This window comes from Taurulus bubalis (genome assembly GCF_910589615.1).
Source record: "Taurulus bubalis genome assembly, chromosome: 19".
NCBI classification, from domain to species: Eukaryota; Metazoa; Chordata; class Actinopteri; order Perciformes; family Cottidae; genus Taurulus; species Taurulus bubalis.
This window is the reverse complement of record NC_136607.1, coordinates 15,581,565-15,608,535: the sequence shown is the minus strand read 5'-3', so window position 1 is coordinate 15,608,535 and position 26,971 is coordinate 15,581,565. Positions and strand designations below refer to the sequence as shown.

At 39.9% G+C, this 26,971-nt stretch overlaps 1 protein-coding gene across 1 annotated transcript; it reads left to right on the top strand.

Annotated features, from left to right (window-relative positions):
- Positions 1-8,448: 8,448 nt before the first annotated feature.
- LOC306751599 (lysosome membrane protein 2-like) lies at positions 8,449-24,628 on the top strand (the record flags this gene model as incomplete). Its single annotated transcript, XM_079235196.1, has 13 exons — positions 8,449-8,571; positions 15,124-15,281; positions 16,322-16,469; positions 16,658-16,849; positions 17,036-17,127; positions 17,715-17,834; positions 20,752-20,930; positions 22,947-23,065; positions 23,325-23,398; positions 23,502-23,553; positions 23,850-24,002; positions 24,164-24,205; positions 24,524-24,628. 13 exons carry the CDS (start codon positions 8,449-8,451, stop codon positions 24,626-24,628), a joined length of 1,557 nt encoding a protein of 518 aa, XP_079091322.1.
- Between the last annotated feature and the right edge of the window lie 2,343 nt (positions 24,629-26,971).

The window sequence follows — 26,971 nt, the reverse complement described above, 5'->3', positions numbered from 1 at the left end:
TTGAAATTGTGTGTCATTTATTATTGTATTGCTGATGTCTAAGAGGAGCGGGTCACTTGCTTGTCCTCCTTGCAGCTTTCTCCTCCAAACAACTTCCCAGCGTGTCCTTCCTTGTCAAGTCCAAACACATTGCTCAGACAGATTTGACGGATTTGTGTGAGATGACAAACAGCAACAGAAAAAGCAGGAAAAAAATGCACCGATTGATCAGCCACCCGCCAAAACAAGGAGAACCTTTGTTTTTAGCCTGGGCCATCTGTCCATGACCATCCTCCAGGTGCTTGTTCGGCCTGGGCCGCTATATTAGCTGCCGAAGACTGAACAAGGCTCAGACCAGATGTTGACCTGTTAGCAGGGTCAAACTTTCTTGAATGTCGGCCCCACAGTGTGACCACCTGAGGTTATTCCTCAAACAATTGCTGACTTTGAAGTCATTTCTGAAAGGAATAAAAAAAGAAAAGAAAAAACATTCTTATTGAGTCTAAAATGCAGATGATAAGCTTAATGAGTAAATATCACAGGATAGCTGAAAAGATATGAACTATATATGTGTGAAACATTTAAAATGATTGACATAATTCATATTATTAGCATGTGATCTGGCTTCATTGAACTGCATGCAAAGGCTGAGAGTGTACGTGGTAAACAGGAGAATGGCTGCTAGTTGGCCCTTTGAAGAGGTACTGCATACTTAAACATGTTTTTGAGCATGTGATGAAACACATCAATGCTGGTGTTAATATTGGGGCAATATTTCCATATCTACTGTTTTAAATTAGCCCTGAACCTTTCAGTGTTGCCAATATTGACATAAGAGTTGATCGATTAATCTATGTCCTAAAATGTACATTAGGTTACCCTACTAGAATACCCTACTGAGCGACTCCTGCCTCACATATCCCTGCATAACCCTCTCCTCCTTAATTGGGAAGCATGGCTGCAAACGAGCAAAGAGAGAGAACAAAATCCCCTCAGGTCCGACTTTAATTTCTCTTAAAGTTCAAACTTGCTAATTAAATAACAAAATTAATTTAAAACATGTATACTGCTTAACTTGTCTACCCACATTTGCATGCTGTACATATATTCTCAAATACTATTTCATCACAAGGGAAAAGAGAAAAGCAGGTGTGCTTCCTGTCCAACTGATTTCTCCATCAACTATCAAATTATCAAGCTGATTGGGATTGTCTTTCCATAGGATATATATTTAGTGGAAATAAAAACTGTAAAATAATGATAAATCAATTATGTAATGGTTCCCGCTCAACAGCAAAAGGAATCTATATATCATCACTGTGGGGGTCTGCATTGTAAATGTGTCTCTATTTAATACATTACAAAACAAAAACACTTCAAATGTAGCTCACGTTACACATTATCATAATATGTGGAATGAGAAAATATGAGGAAATGAATGCCATTTGAAATACAGTTGTATGGATTGGTCCAGGTTTCCAAATATCCTGACTGACATGGCAGAAAGGTTCCCATTTGTCACACTGCCAAAACAAACACTTTCTGCCATTTATCTTTAACTACAGCAATCATCATATATTTTGAAATCAACAGAAGATGGTTTGTAATCAACCCAGGATGTGTTGCAAAAAGTCTGTATTACATGAATCTGTCTCTGTACCTGTAAGAAAAACAACACCTTAAAACCAAAGTTGGCCAGATTTCAAACCCGATAAAACACATTTTGTGAAGCTATTCATTTAAATCTGGAGAATTAATAAAACATTTTGCAGATGCATTCAGAGAATTTGAATTGAATTGTTACTGCAGGATCACATTTCTAGAAACAAAACATTATATTAACCCGAAGATGCATCTGAAACACCCTGTGTATTATATGTGTGTGTCTTCCCATGGTTTCCTGATTGTTTATTGCCTTCACCTGTTCTCGTTTCAGACTCCTCCCTCCTCGTGTGATTGCAAAGCCCCGGCCTCATGGCCTTAGGAGCCCAGGATGTGTTACAAAAAAGTCTGTATTACATGAATCTGTCTCTGTACCTGTAAGAAAAACAACACCATAAAACCAAAGTTGGCCAGATTTCAAACACGATAAAACACATTTTGTGAAGCTATTCATCTAAATCTCGAGAATAAATAAAACATTTTGCAGATGTATTCAGAGAATTTGAATTGAATTGTTACTGCAGGATCACATTTCTAGAAACACAACATTATATTAACCTGAAGATGCATCGGAAACACCCATATTTTATGTGTGTCTTCCCAGTGTTTCCTGATTGTTTATTGCCTTCACCTGACTCCTCCCTCCTCCTGTGATTGTAAAGCCCCGCCCTCATTGTTTCCACCTGTGCCTCATTGCCTGCCTTCCCCTGTGTATTTAATCTCTCCCTCGTCAGTTGGGAGATGGTCTCCTTTGTTGCACCGCTGTGGTTGCGTCACTGTCAAGCTAGTTTTTGAAGTGTTGGCACTTGTTTTACTTTTGTTTTTTTGCTTTTTCCTCACCTGGACTTCTGTCTGCTGCTCCTCAGTTTTGGCCCTCCCACCCCTGGCTCGTGACAGCATCAACACACAATCCAACTTCATTTTTTGTTTCTGCTTAATTGTGGTTCGAAATTGCTTTCGTTGCAGTGAGACCTCAGGAAAATTGGCAATACAACTGTATTAAACTAAAATGTATATTTTACCAATACCTGTTCATTACAAATAATATCAGTATGATTAAGTAACATTATCAAGTCACAACACAACATATTAAACATACAATCACCAAATATTTGATATCTAATAAGATAAGATAGTGGTAATATGTTATTGTTCATAGAAAGTTAAACTGGCAAGTTGTACTGTACACAGAGCACTGTTATAAATATTGTTGTTGCTCTGATAGTTATTTTTAGTAGTTCTATTACATCAGCAGATGATAAAGGTGATAAACGTTAGTTATTGTTTGGTGCAAACAGAAAACAACTAGTCATACGTAAAAAAAAGAACAGGCCCGGAAAAATAATTAATTGGAAACCCAGACAGCGTCTAACAATGCTGCCAGCTGTTTCCAATATTCCCCCGGGCCAAGTACAGACAAAGATCATCGGATACAATTCAGTCAATGAATATGGTGCAAAAAAATAAATCTAATTCTCAGAATGAACACGAAAGTAACGCATCAATAAAAATCATTAATAATATGTTGCCCCAATTTTGTATTAAAAAAAACCAGAATCTCCATCAAAGGGTCACATATAGGCCCCTCCAACGTTTCCACTCCTGTATCCTCAAACTGTGTGAAAAAACATTGGGAAGTGAGATAAACATACCGTGGCCAAGAACATGATACATCCTGTGCAATGGACGATCAGTGGTGTCAAAGTTGAACTAAGGAGACGTGAGGAACAATAATAGCATATAATTTTTTTATTTTAAGGAATGAGGCACAACTGCATGTGATTTAGAGTTACACTCTGATGGCTCTTCATTGGGATTATATTTTCTATTTAATCCATACTGCTATTTGCTTTGTGATGCATGCATTGTAATACATCACTCTGCTTGTCAGATTCTTGGACAGTAGCTTGGAAATTACAGTCGAGCAGTTTGTATTAAAGATAAACAATGTTGAAATAAACTTGAGAAGTCACGGACTCCCCCTCATATCTACACAATTCCCTGTCCTGTCCAGGGCTGATAATGACAGGAATTGGATGGATTTTCCCTGCAAGCGGGGGGTGAGACCACCGAGACCTTGAAGGCCGATAAAGACGGATTCAAGATGTTTTGACTGTCACGCTAAGTTCTCCCACAGTCGAACTAGGTGGAGGAGTACTCATGATGGCGTGTGAGCAAATACAATAGAGACAAATGGGTTCAAGCATTACACCTAAAAAAATAACATCTCCATTTTTCCTTTTAATGCTCCTTTAATCAGTTGGACCTCCACTTGAATGCTGAAATATCTCCACAACACAAATGAAGAAACAAAAACACTAATAAAATTTTGCTGCAAGTTGAAAGTTGCGAGGGTTGTAGACTTGTGACAATGAACCATACTGTACATCGTCAACACAACAGTCAAAGAGGGATGAACCCTCCCCCGGGAAAAAAATATTCTTATGCCTCAACAGTGGTGCCCAACTGTCAACTGTCCTTTGGGCTTAACAGGTCCAGCCCCTGTGAGAGTCATGCCAAGTGTCTGTGTGTACACAACTAAACCTCAAGTGAGAAACAATAATAAGCCAGGTGCACTTTGCATTATGGAAAACTGAAGCAAGACATTGTATTAATCAGATTGATTTACTGATGATTCAAAATGCCAAGGGCTCTCTTGTTGCAACTCACCTGTGATATTGCTCTCTTCGGATGAGAACAGGACATGTTTTTCTGAGCATGTTCATGTGAGAAAAAAAATATATCCACTGTCAGGGATGTTCACTCATTCTGTATGAAAACCACATATTTGATGGTTATTGTGGGTGATTGTTATCTTCGTATGTGTTTTTTCAGCCTGCCATTAGCTTACGCTGACTGATCAGCCAAGATATCCACAACAAAGAAGCATGATATCTAATATTTTTAACGAAGGTATGAGCTGGTTAATGGTGTTAAATGTATGGCTATGATTAAATTAATATAAGCGGTGGTCAAATTGACGGATGACATTTTGATATGTCTTTTATCCAAATATCTTATATAAAAACTACTTTCATTGCGAAGTAAGATAAATACATTCAGAGTAGGGAGAAAAACATTTACGTACTCAATCGCCTTCAAAAGCCAGAGACAGCATTTGGTTGAAACCAGGATTGAAAGAGGTCAAAACACTTGTTGTCTACAGAACAAGCCAACTTGACCTTTCTTCAGGGTCATAAAAGCCTCAACCCGAAACGTCTAGCTCAGACCTGTTCCTTTCTCAATGCATCTTGGAAGTAGGTGAAGTTGAGCTAGAAATCCGTACTCTGCTTCTACAGTAAACCAGGATTTTTAAACGGCAATAGAGGGCAAAAGCTACAGTGCAGGGGTTGAATATTTCACACTTTGAGTGCAGCAACAGGGCTGTGATATTTCTTCATGGTTTGCTACTGAACACGTGCAACAACCGCAACCATCTGCTCAGAGGACCTGAGTGATCCAGGGAGGAAAACAGGGGCAGAGGAGTTCAAGGATATAAGAAGATGTCAACTCACTGAATGCCCTCAACCATAAATCATTTAGATAAACTCCTAACGTGAGAGCCTATGACGTGAGGTCAGTGAAGGAAAGGAGCCTATGACAGGTGGATGCAAGTTGAGAAAAATTGAGAAAATAAACATTTGGAAGAAAAACTCATGGGGTTGTGGTGCAACTTCCAGTCTGAATTTGTTTTTACTCTTTAATTATGATTATTTGTTCTACATTTCCACATGCTCATATGGCAAACAGATGACACACCGTGCCTAATCAGTAATCCGGGCAATTTTTTGCAGATTGTTCCTCCCTCTTAACCCTGGGATGTGGTGCTGCATTGCATTGATCTTCACACATTCTGTTGAACTTGAGTTATTGGGATGCACGTACCAAAGCATGGTGTCCCATTGCATCATTTACAGGGTAAAGTTCATGATTATGTTTCAGCGTGTGAGCGTTATCTCACTGTAATCAGACCCCTCAATAAATCAAGCAAAACTATTTATTTAACTAATTTCCAATAACGTCTGTCTTTCGTCTGGGGTAAAACTGTATATGCATTATCTCCGTCATTGTTTCCTCAAACAATGGCAATCAAGCAACAAAGGAGCCACATCCTATTCTGATCGAGTGCACTACTGATTGCATTTTCCTGTTATGTTTAACAAGCGCTTGATGTTTATAGATAGCTGTTTCTAGTACTTTGGGGGCTAACGTAGCCTATACGACGCACGCAACGGGGGGGACAGTGTGACACAATGGATATATTTCTTCCAGCCTACTTATAGAAAATGTGGACAGCAGATGAAAAGAGCTCTTGGTTTTGTTCTTCAATAGGGCGATTCTTTGTAGTTCCAGTGTATTATGTCTGTGTTTGCATTTGCACCTGTTTACAGCTGCATTACTTGCATTCTCAAAGCTACTAAGACAAAATGCAAGGAAGTAGTACTGCTACTACAAAGGCATGTGACCGTCAAGGCTGTATAAAGGGAATGAGGAAATGCTTCAATGTGCCCTCAACTGCTCAGTGGTAAAACAAACTATTGCAGCCCTCAGGCTACTGACACTGTATGAATGTAGGACGGGGCAGTCAAAATGTGCTCAGCAAATATTCCTCCCAGATCAATAGAGGCCACGTCAAACATTAACTTTGTGTAGAGTCTTCAGTGCAACAGTAGTGTCTATTTTCACAATATACAAAGAAATATATATGCAAAGAAAGGACATGAGTATAACAATGCTTTGGTTGTGGCGTGATTTCTGATTATAGTGTTTCTTCCAAGTACAGAATATGATATGAATGGTTGTTAAATAGTTAGTTACATTTTTTTCAAGACTCACTTTTGAAAAAGTTTTGGTCACTGTAATCATTCTGAATCTGCAGTTCCTCTAAGCTGTATGATGTCTTACAGCAGCTGTGGCCCCATACCTTTTGTGTTCACGCTGATCACTCTCATATTGCGTCGTTATCGGCAGCAGCAGGCAGCTATAAATAGCCGGTTATTTCAGAAAGGAGTTGGTGGGGACCAAAAACTGAACTAAAAGAGAGAGCATATTTGACGTTACATTCATCAGGTGGACGCAGTTTCGTAACTGCTTTGACGTGTAAATAAGCAACTGTTTGCTAACAAGATTTCTACTTAAAAAATAATGTTATTGCAGGTGTAAAGTAAAGCCAATATTGAGTCTTCAGTAGTCTCAGTTAACCAAATCAAGGGGATATTTTTCAAAGTTTCAATTCTTGTAGTATAAAACTCCAGATTTGTCCTTAAGCGGCTTTTGGCTGCAAACCGATCCCAGTGTGTCAGAGTTGAGGGCACCATGTCTGATATGTCGTGTGCTTTCACCTTTATACATTCTGTGTACACCAACAAATGCAGAAGTGCCAAAGGTTTGAATCAGTCATTGTGAGCCTATTATAGAGGCTTGACAGTCACAGTCCCGTGGTTCATAGTTTTGTCCAGGGATGTGATAACTGCCTCTTCAAACTTAAAGCAACCAATCAAAACTAAGTCCTCTGTTGTTAGCAATGCATTCAGACGGGTATTTAGGGACATGATGACTGCACTTCCTAATATTGGGTTGGGGAACTCTCGACACATGACAAGAATAGGACTGCTGTATTAGCAGATCTAGCCTCAGATCAGTGTATCTAATAAACTGGCAACCGAGTGCATATTGTATTGCACATGAATGTATATGTTCTATTTTGTATATGTTTACGTTTTTTTGTATGTGTTCATGTATCTGTATGTGTTTTGTTTTGCCTGCTGCAAGAAAAAAACATCATTGAGGACAACAAAGTTCAAGCTAAAAAATGAACAAGGGCTTAAGATACCTTTTTAAATATACATTTTAATTACAGAACACATGATCAGTAAGATTGTTACAGAGATATATATATATATATATATATATATATATATATATATCTCTGTAACAATCTTACTGATCATTATGTGTGTTTCATGTGTTATATATATATATATATATATATATATATATATATATATATATATATATATATATATATATATATATATATATCAAATTAGATCAAATTAAATATTGTGATATTGCAACTTTTACTTTCAGCGAATGGTTTGACTACTTATCCACCACTGTGTAAGTCGGACTGGCAGTAATGGTTTGATAGTGGTTTTGGCACGAAGTCGCAACTGGAGGTGTTGCGTTTGTACTAAATGGGGCTTTGCACCATCCGATTTCCGGAGTTGTAAAGCGTCATAGCGTTCATCATAGCGTTATACTTGGGCCAGGCGGGGGCGCGTTTACGGCGCATGCACTCACATGCGCATGCACTCACTCAGACAGCACGCGCGATCATCTCGCCGGCGGGGGCACAAAAGTGGCACGACCAATCAGCGTTCTCCTCGCGCGGAGGGAGTGAGATACTTTTACAACCCGCTACAAATACTGAGTTGCACAGTTCTTTTTTTTATTGAATGCGCCTTTTGATCGCCGCTCCAGGCTAATTCAGAGCACCTCGTGGCTCTCAAAGTGAACCGCTTCATTCTTAACTACAAGTGAACAGACTTCCCCTCTGCTTTTTTTTTTGTAACTTGGAAACTCGCGAGGACAAACGCAACATTTGAACAACCGTTACTTAGAGTGGGCAACTCTTGTGTCAACACAACAAAGTGAGGAAGCAGCGAGGAAAGGCTGGGCTTGAGCTCTTATATGCCAGCTTGTGCTTGCAGGACATCTTTCTATAAGTTGTAGAGGAAAAAGTGCGCAATTTAGCGGACATTTAACGTCTCCATCCACTCTAAAGAGTCACGCGCACCTGCCAACATGACGCGAAGACCCTGTGCGATTTACGCGGTCGGGATCATCTGCGCCTCCCTGCTTTTCGTTGGGATTGGTTTAATTGTGGGTCAAGTCTTCCGCACGTTTATGCTCAACCGCCTCAAAAAGGTAACAACACATTTTTCATCCTCAGCAGTATTATAATGTTGTTCTTGCTTTAAAATGCATTGCTGTGAAAACGATGGGATCATGTTCATAACGCAATTACAAACCCTCTTCTGTTTGCAAACTCTTCGAAGATTAAAGTGCATGACTCTGTTTGCCCCTTATCTTTGGTGCAGACCACCAACAGTCATTATATTACAGAATTATGAGATCTCATAATTAGGTTTCACAAAGGATATGTATGTTTACACATTCAGGGTTCTTACAGTCATGGAAAACCTGGAAAAGTCATGGAGTTTTAAAATGCTTATTTCCAGGCCTGGAAAAGTCCTTGAAAAAAAAAAAAAAATCCCCAAAGTTTTGGAAAAGTCATCGGAATTTGTTATATTCATATGTTCATGACGTTCATTTATGCTGAGTTTGAAATAATTAATATGCTTTTAAAAGAAAGACACTCATAATATAAGCAGGCATACATACAGGCATCTACATAAATGTTTATTATTTTAATCAAACTATTCTCTCATTCATTAGTGTCATTTAAGGTATACTGTATGCTTTGGAATTCTCATTGTTAGTTTAAATACTACATTTTCTCACTTTTGCATGTATACACCCAGATTTCACAACATGTTTGGTCATGGAAATTTGGTTTAAAGTCATGGAAAAGTTATGGAAATCCATTGGCAAATGTGTGGTTTTGGGCTATACAAAATACATTGACTTGAATTGAACACCAGAGAACATGTATACAATTGAAATGCATTCATTGTGATTCAAAATGTGCACACTTTAAACTAAAGTTTGGTGCGTAATCTGCTGGTGTTTTTTTGATGATCCGTCATTGGAGTTCAGTATATGTTGTGACTTTCATTTGTGGACAGTGATGGGCTGTTTGTTGCCGCCCAGAAGGACTGGCTCTAATGAGCAGCTCCAACTCCTTGGGGTGGAGGAGGGAGGATGGGTTGTTATGGGATCAGTAGCCTGCACTGTGCAATCAACACTTTAGTTAGATTGTTACATTTATTTTCCATTAGCATCCACTGTGTTGACAACTTTTACCAGGAAGATGTTCCCAGCAGATGCCCCACTCCTTTGTGTTTTCCTTTACTTGACATAATGACATGCGATGGTTCAAAGGCAAATTCCACGGCTAAGAATAAGTAAGGGCTGAGTCGGTATGCTTGTTCATGTTGTTGGTTGGTATTTATGTCACAAGAAAAAGCTGAGTCTGCTGCTGAGAGCAAAATCAGCACATGTTAGAATTCAATCAAGCTGGTTTATGCACATTAGGATTTGGGAAAGCCTCACTCAGGGAGGTGCCTAACATTCCTGTCTTAATCATTAGAGATGGGAACGACAACATGAGCTGAGTTCTGCAAAATAAATGTGAGAGGTTAAGATGTTGCTGTTCATGACTTTAAAGCATCTATTAGGAATAAATAATGAATATTGAAAAAAGAGCTGCAGGGTAGGATTATATTATTTTTAATTCATTGTTTAGTCTATGAAATGTTAGAAAGTAGTGGAAGATGAATATTAGGGCAGGTGACATCTGTAAATGACTTGTTTTGTCTGACCAACTGTTCTAAAGATATTCATTTACAATATAAAGTACTCACATTAAAGAAAGTTATACCATCACATTTGTTTTGTAATTTTTGCTTGAAAAGTGACTCACATAATTCACAGATTATCAAAACAGTTTAATTAATTGCTGTCGATTAACATTCATTTATCGATCCATTTTTATTTGTATAGATGTTTGAATTGTGCACGTTATAAGCTTACTTGAAATGTGAAGACATGTGACTTTGTGCATAACACCTCTCTTTAATAGAGAGCTCGATGCACACTCGCCACCTCATCTGACAACACGTACACAGGATACAGAAACATGATGAAGTGAAAGTAGTGGGCGGAAGGGCGGTGGATGAGTCTTTATCATGATCTTTAAAACTGTTGGGAAATATATATTTAAACTTAAGTAAACATCGGTATTCTCGTGCCCTTAACACTCAGTTCAACTCTGTAAAGACTTCTTAGCTGTTTGATCTCCAATCCCAGAGGCTGAGAACTCAATGGACCACAAACACAAACACTCTGGTTCTCAATCACTAAACACAAACATCTGTTGTCGCTCTGTTTGGTTGCATCAGTCGCACGCTTGAAACCTTTCAGCTCATTTCTGCTGTAAACACTTGGCTGGAGTACTGCTGGGGACCCAACGCTGTGCAGTGTTGAATTTGGTGCATTTGTCACGTTCAATATGATCACACTTTGAATAAACAAGCAGATAGCAGCAGGGCGGGGCTTCAGTTGAACTGAGTCCAGCATCTGTCGTTTGCGGTGGGCTTTTTCAGACCGCGGCTCATTGACTGCAGTTCACTTGACTGGATGGATAGAGCCTGCTAACGCTGCATGCTGGGTAAAGTTACACCTAAACGGCATCACTGCGACTAGAATTGTGTTTGTCTGCCATACTAAAGTTACAACTTCATGCCATATTATAACGCTACCGCCAGCAAAATACACACGTAAAATACATACTCTACTTGAGTCGAAACAAACGACTCATATGCCAATTTGGAAATGAATACACTTGCCAAGTGTATTTGACCGGTGTTTCTGATCAAGACGCACCAATATGGATATCAGTCTGATACCGACTCAAATAGCTGGATCGAGTATCGGTGAAAATTATTTTGATGAATTACAATTCAGTAAATGTATATCTATGTATTTGTTAATTACCTTTAGTTGAACAAATAATGATCCCAGTCACTTGGACACAGTGAGGTATACAGCTTATTGATGCATTGGTGCATCCTTAGTTTCTGACTGCTAACCGGTCTTGTGAAATTTTTTCTTTCTGTGAACCAGACTGCGTGTCACTGGTGTTTCTGTTTGCGACGCAACTACATCGTGGTAAGTGTATCGCCGAGGACCCAAGGAAGCGCAGTGTCGAGTGTGAGATGGCTTTTATGAGCGGCGCTACACTAGTACCCTTTTCATTATTGTAAGTTTATGTTCAAAGATTTGTTTGGGATTTCCACTGTTAGTGATGAGTGCTGGTTCTAAGCATTCCCAGGAGGTTCACTTTACTTTGATAACATTGTGCCATGAAGCCCACATTCATTGTTATCAAATGGCACACCTTAAACCTTATTTTCATATCAAACCTGTTTCTCCATAGCATGTATCAGATGGCTTTTATCAGAGGCTTAGTGTTGACTTTAGAGGTCGTATCCATGAGGCTGTCTAACGCTCGGAGTTGGTCCTATTGCTGGAAACTGTCATATTTAAACGACATGACAGTTTCATCTACTCTTATCGAGGTTTCTAGGACAAATAGCTGCAAGAAGTGGATAAAAGAGAGCAGACCCTAAATACCCAACAACAGGAAGTTAATCATCGGATACAGATAATATTGTGCAGGGATGGTGTTTATTTTGTACACGGATGTGTTCACATTTTTAAGTCAACGGATGAATTAATGCCATTTCACAATTTCTAAATAATCAAAATAATTTCCTCCAGCAGGAGTACTGTTGAAGCCGACATTAAAAGAATAAATAGACAAAATGGACATGTTTAATATTTACTTTAAGGCGTGTCGGTTACTGATAAAATATACCGCTTCCTCAATGTCTTTGGTCTTGTCGCAGTCTGGTGGGGCTCTACAAGTGTTTTTATTCCTAGTCAATATCTCTTTATGAAGATACTTTTATGGACCCTTCAGGAAAGCCCGAGTGCAAGCTGCTGCCTTGGCACAAACTAAAGCTTGTCCAGAGTAAGTTTTAAGTTTGTGTGTAAGGATCTATTTAATATTTAAGAGATAATACATGCTGGCTTTAGGGGTGCAATGTTTGGCCATTGCTGCAGAGACCACATTGATGATCCTGGAATGGACTTCACATGTCTAAGGGGTTGCAAACTAGACCGAGTTTAACCTTTTGAAGATGAACGCTGCCTCTCGTGTTTGAAAAAGTGTTGGTATTATTAGCCGTTTTATTGATTGTTCCATAGTTGTAGACATGCTGAGAGATAAAGAGAGATACATTACCTAAGCATTGACTTGGCAAAAGTAGTTTTCCGCCTCTTAAGAGTATCAAATACATGAACGGACAGACGTGAAAGATGTGTGGGTGCAACACATGCATAGCGCTCCCATGAAGACACACATGGCTATTTACTAGCTTGGCAGTATGATTTATTTCAGCTGTATCAAGTTACCCCCTTACCCCAGTTACACCAGTGTGAAGGCCCTCATTCCACGGGTAACCTCCCAGCAGCAGACTGTGTGTGCTAAGCCGTATTCACACTGCTCGCTTTATTGGGAAACCGACTGGGTGGGCAGCCCTTCAGCTTTACTTTGAGTCAAACGGGGTCAGTATGCAATGACCTGCTGATGAGGTAATAGTGAAAAATGACTCAACCCTGAATTGTAATTTTGTAATTTAACATCGGCTAGACGAGACACAGCGCCAAGGGGGCCCCTTGCTGGTAGTCTGCTGGGTGTCCTTCAAAGTTTTAGCTTTGACACTTTTTAGCAATGCAGATGCCAAGGGAAGAAGGGGAAATGTTAAACACATCGTACCACTTCACCAACTTTCATTGATGTGACGTTTCTGCGGTTTGTGGGTGACCACAGTATTGGTGAAGGGAAATTTTGACATGACTGCGAAACAAAAGTCATCAAAAATAATTTGGAATCATGCCCAAGGGACAGTGTTTCCAAAATCCATGAAGCTCACGGCCAGCGGTTGTATAAGCTATCTGGCTCTGGACCAAACTTTACAAATACCAACACTAAAGTCTAAAGCTATGCTAGCTACGGCACAGCAGTGCTCACAGCTAAATACTGCTGTCAGCATGCCAACATGCTCCAAATGACGATCTTAACGTGCTGATTTTTTTTTTTACGGTTCTCGTTTTTTACCATCTTAATCCAACAGGTTAGCATGCTAACATTTGCTAAATAGCACTAAACACGAAGTACAACTGAGGCTGATAGGGTTGTCACATTTTTATTCATAAAGTTAAGTATTGGACAAACTGGAATGTTGACCAAATGATTGTGCGAGATGAAAAGGGATTATCCTCTGGGCACCATGGATATCTGAGTTAAACTGCCTTACTTTGCATTTCCCTTTGCAAACCAGAGATCTGGTTGGTGGACCCTATGAGTTCTGGTCAATGTGAAACTCAATGGGCCTCGCTGTAATATGACTTTGATGGATTTATCAGCAGCAGGGCAGGACTACTGTTCAGCTGGTAGGGCTTTGTTAGGCGTCGTGAGACAAACCCATTTAGAGTATGCAAACCTTGCACACCACGGCTGCTTAATGAATAGCTTCTTGCTGTGCCCAGTGTTATTCACGTCTATGTATTTGCCTGTCTCGACATCAAAGCACCAGCAGTGCGTGTATTTGTGTATTCACCTGCTACATGTGTTTTCAAATAGGGAGTGGTGTAAGAGTAGCGGTGGTATGTACTGAGATAAGAGGGTCTCTCTGTTCCTGTTTTTCATGCTGTATTTCGTGTAGCATGCTGGGAGGGTTACCATATTGATTGTTTGAAGCATGAAAGGACGCCATAGAAAGGCCGTGCTCCCCTTCCTCTATCTAAGGTGACAGCTTTATTGTACTTGGCTACTCAGCTAAACTTTTGTCTCTGAACCAGTAGATAGGACCCCAAAGGAAAAGAGGGGGGGAGGGGCTTGGAGCCCCCTGAAATAATGGGACTCGTTAGCGTGCTTTTGGGCTTATTTCATACTAAATTACTGCTCTAAACTTTAACACAAAGCCGACACAATTAGGCCAAGGTGAGATTTGCTCTTGATGTGTTGTCAGAAGAAATACTTTTCCTCTTGCCCATTTCCTTCTTCTCTCATTCCACCGTGTTTTCCCATTCCTCAAAAAGATCCCTGCGGTGAAGCGGGTTATCCTTGTCCTCCGGCCGACGATGTCTGCCGTGAGAAATGATCTGGCGTCCTGTGAAGAGAAACAGGATAGTAAAGCTTTTCCATGTCCTGCACCTCCAAGGCCAGGCCTGAGGAATGCAGCTCAGATCATTAAGGTCGCAACAAGCGGGCATCCAGCGCTCTGCATCACATGACGTGTCGGCGGCTCTCCCCGAGAGTGCCCGTTGTCATTGGCAACCGCTGACAATGGAGCTGAGGCAGGGTCTCCCTTAATACCATTCATGTGTGTTGTTGCCTGACGCTCAGACAGCGGCTGCCCCCACCCCCAAGACCCCACCAAGGATGTTTTTGTTCTCTGAGTTGTTTAGTTTTTTACTACAGACAGAAAGATACAGGAAACTCTGAATCCAAAGCATGTGTTCACTACTGCAAAAACTTTTGAATACATCAAATGTATCATGAGTTGGAAGCCACATGAGAAGAAAAACACTTCGGCTTACAAAAAAACTCCATCAAGCAGTAGCATGTTTTGTATTATATGTGTCGTCAGTGTTTTGAAACAAACGATTCCTCCTCTGAATTTATGATGTTTCTCCTCAAACTGAGATCTATACTTTTTGTCTCCACAGGAGATTGTTTTGGTTGAGGGCAGCCGTGTCTTTGAGTCATGGAAAAGCCCTCCCCCTCCAGTCTACATGGAGTATTTTTTCTTCAACTTCACCAATGAGGATGCGTTCCTCGAAGGGGCCAAGCCAGAGCTCAAGCAGGTCGGACCCTACACATACAGGTAGGCTGCCACAAAGAAAGTCTTCAAAATATGACATATTGACAAGTATGTTGTCATTGTTGTGTGCCTGACGCTTGACATCACAGCAATATTAGATTCCTTTGTCCAAAACACCAGAATATGGACATTAACACAGCATTATGACTAGTGTGTTCACCGTATGCCAAATGAATCAAAGCACAGAAGGACAAATTGCCTCCTCAGCCTCCATATTACCGGTTGCTGATGAGCTATGTAGCATTTTAAAAGAATATATATATATTTTTTTTTTTTGGCACAGTGCTCACTACACATAAAACGCACCATGGCTACATTACATCACTTCCAAAATCGCATCACCATCTGTTTTAACCGAATACTCTCTTATCTAGCTAAAAACACACTGCCAAGCATGTTTATACGTATATTCACGTCACCTGCCTCTCCTCTGCTCAGCTCTGTGTCTATGTGTAAAGAGGCTAAGAAACACGAGAGCAGAGGACATTAATGATTGTGTGAAATCTTAGCTCTGCCGCTGCGGAATGAGGGAACACTGCATATGTTTTTTTAAATACATGCAGATCAAGACAACCCATTTAAAATCTATATAAACTTCTGTTTACATTGATTTGAGTTTATTGGCTTTGTGGGTCCATGTTTTCTGCTGTCTCCAAATTTGGACTGCATCACAGTCTAGGCTTCTTCTGGTTCTGTTGAAATGTGCCCGTTATTTGCTCAGCACCTATGTCAACTGAAAAAGGGACACCAACTTCTGCTTCTCTGCTTCCTCTGTTCTTGTCTATCACATCACTATTTGTATTGCATATTAAGCGTAAAAATAAATAATCCAGACAGGTTAAATTCCTGGGCTGTCACTCTGTCACCCAAAAGATCAGATGGTGGTGTATTTACTTGTATGCCAGTTCATGTCATGTGAGTCCCTAAATAAATATCAAGGTTCCAGGTGTGTTGAAAAAAAGAAGTTGTGTGATGAAATGCAAATGCAATGCAAAGCTTTTTGACTTGTTAACTGGTCTGTTTTTGTTGTTATGTTTGCCCAGGGAGTACAGGTATAAGGACAATGTGAGCATGCTGGAAAATGACAAGCTGGTGTCTGCATACACCTATAAGAGTTTTGTGTTCCTGAGAGAGAAGTCTGTGGGTGACCCAGCTGTGGATAGCATCAACACTGTCAACATCCCAGCTTGGGTGAGTCATGAACTAAAGGTCTTAGACAAGAAAATCAAAGTGGGGGAAAGTTGAGTGTGTTTTCTGTAATTGACCTCTGCACTTTGCTTATTGTTCCCTCAATTCCACCTCAATGCCGACCACCACCCTCAACCTCATCCTGCTTTCTTATCCATCTCTTTGCCCCGCTCCTCATATCCTGTCTCCAGGCTATAATGAACAAGGTGAAAGGGAGTTTCTTCAAGAGGACCATGGTGAACATGTGGACCAAAACTGTCGGAGCCGGTCTCTTCACCACTCGCACCGTGGATGAACTGCTGTGGGGGTACGAAGATCCCCTGATGGTCCGCGCGTCGTCCTCCAGTCCTGAAGTGGGGAAGGTCTTTGGTCTCATGTACAAGGCATGTACAGCTCGACAAATAATAAAAGCTAGATTTGTTCATGGCTAAATGAAAAGGGAAGATCTAATAATTTGTTTTGGATGTATTACGTATCATGAAATCCAGTCAATCTGAAAACTCTGTATTTTTGAGTATTTTTAAATACTTGAACACGTTTTTATGACTTAAATCTTTGGATCTATTTAGAAAAATGAAAGTCACTCCGGGGAATTTGTCTACCACACTGGGAAGGAGAACTCCATGGACTATGGCCGTGTCAAAACATGGAACGGCGAAAGGTAGCACTGTTGCAGACCCCCCTACCCCCACACACACACACACACACACTCCCTCTCTGTCTTCATCCACCGTCATGATACCTCATTTGGCAAACTTTGTATTTCAAAAGTTTCTCAAATCTACTGCTTTTTGCCAACAATATGGCCGCGCTGTCTGTCTACGTGTTTGCCTGGCCGGTTTCCCACATTACAGAGCAGAGGACAGGACATCATGGCACCCTGAATGCTTTAAGGCCTTTTTACTGACCTTTCTTATCCCATTTTATTGCCTCAGTTTGCAGTCTCTAATTACGCTTCCTACTCTGGGGAAAACCACTCTTTCTAACTGTGATTCTCTGATAAAAAACTTGTTTGTTCATCAAAACATGTTTTTGGAATGCACAGCTATTAAGATGGAGATAATAATGGTGTTGACTTTGAAAGAAGGCTTTTTGAAAACATATCCACCCCAGAATAATTAAAATATTGTGCTGCCTCAAAACCATTTTTGGTCACTTTGCATATACCCGTTTTCATTGCATAGATATTCTCTGAATGCATTTTTGAAAATGATATGCTCATGCTCGTGACAATATTTTGTGTTGCAGCCAGCTGACCTTCTGGACGTCTAACCAAAGCAACAGCATCAATGGATCAGATGGAAGTGCTTTCCATCCCATGCTAAACAAGAACGAACGCATTCACGTGTTTACTCCAGACCTCTGCAGGTACAGTACACCATCACAGTTTTGAAGTTACAAAAATGTGAGCCACTTGAAGTATGTCAATCATTCAAAATGCCAAACTTTACAGCAGTAGTAAATGAGATTTCAGCCCGGTACAAAAAAAATACAGCTTTGGTATCTGAAGCTAAATTCCCCGTTCATGACAACTGTACGGGGGGTGACTTTTTATACAACTCACCTGTTTGAATTACAGCTTGAAGTTACATAAATAAGGGTGTGGCTGCTTTGAGACACAGGCGTGTGCCGCTTCAGGTCGCTAGCTCTGCTGCGTCACCCTGGCCAGCCTCAGCCTCAGCTCCACCAACCATCCAACTCTTTGCCCATGAGCTAGGCTGCCAAGATGGTGGTACCTGTGGGCGACGTCCATATTTGATATACTCTCGGAGTAAGACGCAGGCTTTCAAAATGTTCTCAGGCCTTGGATATCATGGATTGTTATCGTAACATCCCGATCTCTTGCAAACAGCACCGTAGGTGCCATCTGTTTTCCTACGCTAGGCTTTACTGCCCTTGCTGCGTGTGCATTTTGAAAGATTAACATGCATGTCAGTTCTCAGGAAACACTTGGTGGAAAGGCCAGCATGAAGAGGAATGTTGGTCTGGAGTGTAATGGGTTTGGAAGTTGGGTAAGTGAGGAAGAGGAAGGAAAGTCGTGGGAGTGACAATGAAAAGGCCTTCAAGCATTTCATGGTTGTTGACCAGTATTACATTTGTGTTATCCTCAGCATTGGGAAATAACATTTGTTTCGGTTCTTGACCAGCCGGAACAAATTTATTCAGTTCGTCTTACTTCTCGTAAATGTCTGCTAAGACTAATTATTGTAAAGAACACACATTTCAGGGGCATTTCACAATCAGGATGCAATTGAAAGCTTGCCGAATGTTAAAATGAGAATGGCTTCTTCACACAGTGACTCACTAACAAGAAGCTCTTTGAAGTTTTTTAATTTCGCAAATGCAGCGCCTTAACGCCTTAACGCCTTAATGCCGTAACATCTTCTTCACTGATGGAACTGCGTCTTTGCTCTTGTTGATGACGAGAACTTTTAATTAAGAAAATAGCCGTGGCCGGGGAAAAAAATCATGATGCTTTAGTCATCCTCCCCTTTGTTGAGTGTGGAAATACTCTGTTGGAGTGGCACGGCTTTACCGTTGACTCTAATTGGATGTGTGTCAAAAGAAAAACTCTCCCAAATGTTTTCCCTTTCCCCTACTTACTCGTCGCCTGGTGGCTTCATCACAGCTGTCTGTGCTATTGTGGGTAAAGGGAAAGCTCCCTCCCTGTTTCCTGTACACTTGTCTATAACTTGAAGAGGAAATGTTCCATTAGTTATATGTGTTAATCGTAAGTGTTTTCAGCCTGAAGCCCCTGTAAGCATAGATCAACACCACTTTGTCGAAAAACACATGTTTAGTTAAATGACATCTGGGACTGATCTGAAGGATAAAAAAAGTGCAAGAATTCCCATCTGTGACCTTCCAGGGTAGTGACCCTTTGGTCCAGTAACTGACAGCTTAGCACACAAAACACTCAGGATTTTGATAAATTTCTAACAGGTGTCATTGTTCAAATACCGACTTTGCCTTTTGCAATACGCTAATCTTTCCTCCAACTATGGTCCTTCATTTAAAATTCTAATATTCACAAAACGAAAAAAGAAGTCAAATAAAACACAAAAGACACATTTTCAACCCAACATGGCACCCTGGATATGCAGAAAATATCAAATTAAATTAAAAAAGTATGACACAGGTTAGAAAAGTTAACAAAAGTGAATACGTTCATATAACTTAAAAAAGAAATAAAGTTAGATTGCTTGAAAAGTAAGTGAAAGTTGTAACATGCAGATTGAATTAATATTATTATACAAATGGTAGATTTTTACTAAAATACTAAGTACAATCCCCCCTCATCTCTCCTCTTATCATTCCCTTTCAACGTTTTTACGCCTACAGTACAATCTCACACTATCTCATAAAAGTGTGGCCCCCACAGGGATTTAGATTTAAAAGACCCATATTTAGCTCTGAAATTAATTCAGGCTTTCACAGTCTCTCAGGCCCTTCAGTACAAGGCAGGGGCTTTCACAGTCCCATCCTAGTGAGGAAACACGTAAGGCTTTTTACTTGGCTTCTCTCACAAAGGTCAAGGGAAAGGTCTGTACAGTATTGTTGCACGATTGGTGGGCTGAGTAACAAAGGGCCTCATCCTCCAGGCCAGTTGGCAGACACTGTATGGACTCCTTTGTTCTCACTGAGAATCGTCTGGATTCCCTTGAAAGAACAGAACTGCGGATACATAGTACAAGGATGAACTGCTGAAAGTAATGCAATTCTCTCCGCAGCTGTAAAAACACAACAAACAATCAAATATATTGAAAAAATGAAAAATTTCTCCACTCCCGGTTCAAAAAGAAGGTTAACAGCAGACATGTTTCGAATGAGACTCTCAACAGGATTTCAGCAATATGATAATGTCACTATAAATCATCCATTTGATTATTTCTTTTTATTGATTTATTCTGTGCAGAAAACAGACAAAATGGCATTTGTTTACTCCAGACTTCTGTACTGTTTTCACCGCTAAGGTTCCCTATCAGCTCCTGTGAGGAATTACTGCAATATTCACTTTATATTCCTATTACATGAATAGTGTTTCTTCAGTTGCACTTTTGAAAGAGTTTAACAGCAGTTTTGATCATGACATTAACTAATATAATTGTTCTAGTCTTACGTAATAATGCTAATATTCAGGCTGTAAAAAGAGTGATGTTAAAAGTTTGAGCAATAAAATGATACGTTGGTGGTGAACAAAGATGGAGAGAAAGAAGATATGATCATTAGGAAAACTGATTTTATTTGATCGTATATCCTGCCGTGTTCTTGCTTTACTCTGCAGGTCGATCCACATGGAGTTTGAGAAAGATGTGGAGGTGAAAGGAATCCCAGCGTACCGCTTCACACCACCACGCTCTGTTTTTGCCAGCAAGGAGGAGAACCCGGCTAACGCGGGTTTCTGCGTCAGCCCAAACGAGTGCCTGGGAACCGGCCTTCTGAAAGTCAGTCCCTGTCGCAAAGGTAAAAGTCTTTTTGTTGCCTACACTTTGCCTCTCCTTTCAAAGTGTGTTTCTTTCTGCGCCTCTATTCTCTTCCCCTCTGTTACACTCTGACCTGGGCCTTTAGAGCAAACTCATACTTCTTCTTTGAAAGGGAAGATATTAGCTTTTTCTTCATGCTTTTCTTCCCAGCCCACTTCATTTTTTTTTCATACCAGTCAAGTAAGTCCTCCTTTTATGTCCCCTCCTCCTGTCACCAGTACTAATACTCTCTAAATGACCCATGTGACACAGTCCTCTCAACACCTCAGGCGCCATCTGACCTTGACTGGCCCAGTAGCTCAGGGGGCGGTAAGCCCGGTCACCTGATGCTGGCCTTGAATAGGAGTTGGTTTAGTGCCTGTGTTCAGAGACCATTTCAAAAAAACTGAAATTGTAACCTTCTAGGAGAAAGAACAAGTGTTTTAACATGGTTTATTCATACAGCTTTGAGGCATTTATTACTTTCTATTCATTTCTGTAAAAATATGCAGATACTTTGCAACTTGTGTCAGAGAGATAGCTTCTGTGAGGTCATACGTTTACAAAAAGCAGATTGATTTGATACAGTATGTGCACAAAGAAAAAAACGACACGATGGTCTTTGCTGTGAAGGATAAGTGTCTGCAAGACGATTTTCATAACCTACTGAGATGAAAGCCGTTCACATAAATGTTAAGCATGATCAATACCCAATACAAAAAAAAGCACTTTGAGGTCATGGGACACATTTAGCCTCGCCAGCAACAGGCATTTGAAAGAGTGCGCAAGGGGTTAAGATTAGGGTCAGATGTTGAGGAATGAACACAGAGATTAAGTGGCACTCATACGTATACCAACACAAATATGTGTGTGTGTGTGTGTGTGGGCTATAATGACCTTGTGGGTAGTCACGGGAACAGCCTCTCAGGTGACTTCATGTTGCCAAACACAAGGGCAGGAAAACTGTCACCTCTGCCCCACTTCATCAGCACCTCGCACCCTGCAGCCGTATGACTTTGTTGTTGCTGGCGAGACTCACACTGAATGACTTTGTCTCGCATCGCAAAGGTGGAACCGCTACATGAGCGCACGCTTCTTACTCTATGACCGAGGCTATATTGTATGAGCTCCTGTTTACAACATGAGGAAGGAACTCACCAAGAGTAACATGAGTCTTTATCTTGATTTTGGATACAGCCCATAATTTTGTTTCGACAAGCGGGTGTTGTTCCATTTGTGTACCTATTGTTTGTTTGTTTTCTTTGGGAGACTGACCCTGAGTAACATGCTGCATGTCCCGCGGCGGAGGTCAGATTTTTATCTCGGCTCCTTTTCTTGAGGACGCTTCCCAAATGGTTATGATTTTGTGATTAGATCATACATCAAACAGCATGACATGTTTTATTTGATAAGAATGTTGTTTGGTTTTCTGTGCTGCTTTTTTTAGATTTTGCTCTCAACCTCAGGAACCACGAGAGGCTTTTTACAACCCTCATGTGGTTGTAAAGACACATTATGTTATTATTATTATTAACAATAAGAGCATATTAAAGAAACTACATACTTGTTTTATCACGTTTTCTCACCTGACATTAGATGTGCTTGCTGGACTAATCAGCATATTTATTTGAAAATAATGATATTCCTATTTAACTAACTCCTTTAAGATGCACATGTTTATGTATTAAGGTCATTTGAATGTTGCCTGTGTGTTATGTGATGATGTGTATGTTGACGTAAAATATCATCATTAATGAATTGGAGTAAAACCTTGCCATGGAGACGTGTAGCCGCTCAAGCCCCTTGATCATAATCATGTTTAAAGTCTCATTAAACCCTAATTTAAGATTGGGCAACACTGTCACAGAAGATGAGGCGCACGATTTGTCCGAATTTACATTTTCCACTTAACAAAGCGGTGAAAGGATACCCATTCGTTTAAGAGGAGAGAGATATAAGTCGTTGATTGTTGCTTTGCTCAGCTCAATGTCGTCTTCCTTTTGTTCTCCTCCCGTAGGCGCACCAGTGGTCGCCTCCTTCCCTCATTTTTACCTGGCTGACAATAAGTACGTGGCTGCCTTTGGTGGGATATCCCCGAAAAGAGAGCATCACCAAACATTCCTCGACCTTAACCCGGTGAGCACCGAGGCCACAGCTCGTCAGCCTCACGTCCAGGATGGAAATATGTAGGAGCAAAACATTTAGTTCAACGTGGGTGAAGGAAAAGCCTCGCTACATAAAGACGTACTGCAATACCCCCTAGTGGCATATATGTAGTAGTACAGGAGAAGAACAACACCGCCTCACTACTGCTAAAACAGTGTCAGATCTCATCTCTGGTGATATAATGCTTTACTTTATTAACACTATAATGTTTCATTGTTTTTGTTTGCAGACCACTGGAGTGATTGTACGTGCAAACAAGAGAGCACAGATAAACATCTTGATCAACAGAACCTATGGATTCCCGTGAGCATCTGCATAAACACACGCTACTGGTCTAGAGTATCGGTGTATGTGCGTCTGCGCTGTATTTAATGGCTTCACGCTCTTTTCCTTTTGTTCACAACAGGAAAACTAGAGTGCTGAATGAGACAATCTTTCCCATCATGTTCATCAATGAGGTAAGAAACAGGAATGAAGTGCCGACACTTGCATCACGAGTCAGTGGATTATCATTGAGTTGTTATATTATAAACAAAGTTTATGTTTTTCCTGTGTTTCTTGATTCCCAAATGAATATGTAGCATTTAAAAAAGAACCCGCTTTGTTTTATGTAAAGGGAGCCTAATTTAAAACAACACGAATCAGGGCTAAACCACTAAATAGTATAATATACTAGACGCTAAACCAGTCATTAGTAATACATGCATAAATGTCCATCCATAATGTATATTTCCCGTTGTCTTCTAATACGCAGAGCGTGGTGATTGACGATGCTTCTGCGGCGAGAGTACACAAGCTGCTGCTTATTGTCACTCTCGTGTCCAACTTCCCGCTCTTCATTGTGGGACTGGGCGCCATTATGCTCGCCGTCCTCATCGTCCTCCTGATCCGAGCCCGCAAACAGAAGGTCTGACAACTCTTCTTCCTTGTTTTTGTTCTAACAGCTTACAATTTGCTTGCTTTGTCCCGATAAGTAACTGTGTTAATTTGTGTGCGTTAATCATTCAGTTGCTTAACCGGACACTAATTGCACCGTGCATGTGTTTGTTATCGTGTGTCTCTGTGCAGAATGAAGTAAAGCGCACTGTGTTTACCAAGCCGCTCTATGCTGTAAGTCTGTAATGGTCATTCTGCTGCTTTGTTTGATATTCATATGCTGTGTTTGCTTTATTCAATCTTGTGTTTTACTATATTAGCACTTATTGTCCATGCGCATCTTTAATCTCATTTGTTGGATGACTTTCAGTAAACACATTGTCTGGTTTTAACACATTAACATAAGTCAGTAATACTAAATGCCTATTTAAGTCATGTAAGAATGACACTGGCAATGTGAGATGAAACCTTTTTGGATTAGATTCACGACAAGATGACTTTTTAAATGTGTTTATTTTATTTTATTTTTTTTTATCCTCAATCTCCCTCTAGAGCTCCACCGAAGAGGACACGTCTTACTCTCCAGTTAGTGACAAGGAAAAGGAAGAAAATGGGACCTATCTCAATTTGACACAGAAAACTGACCCACAGGCTTGAGGAGGGGAGGGGATGAGACGGGGGCTGCGTACATCGACAAGCCTCCGAATTTAAAATAGGGATTTAGGTTTTCAGGAGAGGGATAGGAAATAATCAATTTCTTTTATGAATGGAAATCTTTAGGGGTGTGGGGTTGAAGAATTGAGGAGGGGGAAAAGTTTCTCAAATTCGCAATTCATTTTAGCTATAAGTCCAGTGTACAGTATGTGCTGTATTCCCAGAACACGATTGACATTTCTTTGAAAAAGCTGTGCGCCAAAGGGCTCCTTTCTGCTGTTTGGTGAAATCAGTTGCTGAAAGCTGTGGTCCTCTCATGAGTAGAGATGGAGACTTCCCTTTTGAGGTGGCCTTTAACAAACAAAACACACCTTTTTAAACCTTCTGTGGGGAATACATTTAATTTTAGTGCTGTGGCCTCAACTCATTCTCTCATACCGGGGTAATGAAGTCCAATAACTGTGAGTTTTTTTAAAGATAGTATACGCCACTCTCAGGGGGCCTTTCGCTAAATACTATCAAACATTATTAAAGAAAGAGGAACGAAGCACTCTTCTCTTTGTGAAGACATTTAAATCAATTCAGTATTACTCTGTGTCATTTGCATTTCATCCTAAACTAAATGTTATTAAACATTTACTTGGCTCTTTATTGTTTTCTACTCGTGCACTGTATTTAGAGGGATATCTGTGGACATCATTAGCACCGCACCATAGAAACCGTCAGAGTATATTTTTGTATATATACAAAAGGTGTGTTGAACTGTTTACATTCCTCTCGGTGTATGATGGGAATGAATATAAGACAAAACACTGAATATTTTGGATATTTTCATTTTTGTAAAATAATCCAAGTCCTTTCTCATTTGTTGTAAATGTTAATGTAGAAATGTTTGAGTGCAAAGTTAGAGCTTCACACTTCTAGCGTCTTCTAGTGCCATAATGACACCTTTTATCAGCCATTTAAAGCCAAGTATGGCAGGATTTTATGGTTGAAACAATAATTCATGCAGTACTGAATTTGTATGTTGACATATTTTGCCCTGTATAACTGCTTATATTTACTAACCACCATATCAAAATGTAATTCAACTTATTATCATTTCAAAATGTGCTTTTCTGATGCAATCCTTGAAGGCCTTAATAACATTGTTGGTGCTGAATACGACACCCAACACACCTTATTTGGTTCAATATTTGTGAAAGTTCATGTCAGGTGTGCGGCCACTGCAATGAACAAATCATGAAGATTCAATATGAAGAATTACTATAGCTGTGCCTTTTTAAAAGAATCAATGTTACTGCAATTGTTTTGTCTTTGTCATATTTTATGAAGAGAAAAAAACACCTTGTCACACCAACAAATCTACTCTCATGTGCATATATCTTTCTTCTAAATACCAAACAACACTGAGGATGAAACTGCTAGACGTTTGTATAGTTTTGTCTATAGGGTCAAACTTTTTCAATCAAAGCTGGGGACGTTATCGCATTTCAGGTGCCATTTAATGTAGTATAGTGAATGCTGCAGAATGACTTTATTTGAACTGTGTTGAGCCCAGTACTGCTCTTATTCGTAGTTGTAACATTTTAAGGATGAATGAGTTACACATACCACCTTATCATTACATGCACTGTCATAATCAGCAATAAATATATCAGACAATAGCGAGAAAGCTGTAACAAGTTTCATTTCGAGATTTCTGCATCTTCTTTTGAATTGACTTTGTGTTTGATGTATACTTTAATGAGTCATGTACAGTAAGAAAAGCTAATGAAAATAGAATAAATTAACGTAGAGTGCATCATGTAGTTTCATCGTAAATAGGTGAATGAATGAATAAAGATGCAAAATAAAATACAGTATTACATAATACTAGAATTGTGGTTAAAAAAGGATCAATTATTTTGTTGCGTTGGTGAAACCAAAACACAGGAAGAACCATGTACACTGGGTTACTTTGTGCCGTACTTTGAGAACAGATTGTACTTTCTGAAATGGTCGTTACTGCTATAACCACTTATTCTTCTAATTGTCAAATGCTTTGAAACACTGACTGTTACTACTGTTTTTATTGTGCACACAAAAATAAAAGTAGTTCCAGTAAATGTGTCTTTACATCATTTATGCCTTTTTCGACAGTGTTCGGTTTGAAAGAAAGTTTTTAATTTCGGAATTTAGAATTCTCAACTTTGTTTTGGACATTACAAAAATGTAATCTTCACCAGAGGAAGTGGGTAAATTATATGCACTAAAAGTATAAACATCTGAGTGAAGGAAAGAAGCAAAGTCATGCTCTGAACAACCATCATGCTGTATGAGTCTGGATAGATTTTGAATGCTTCA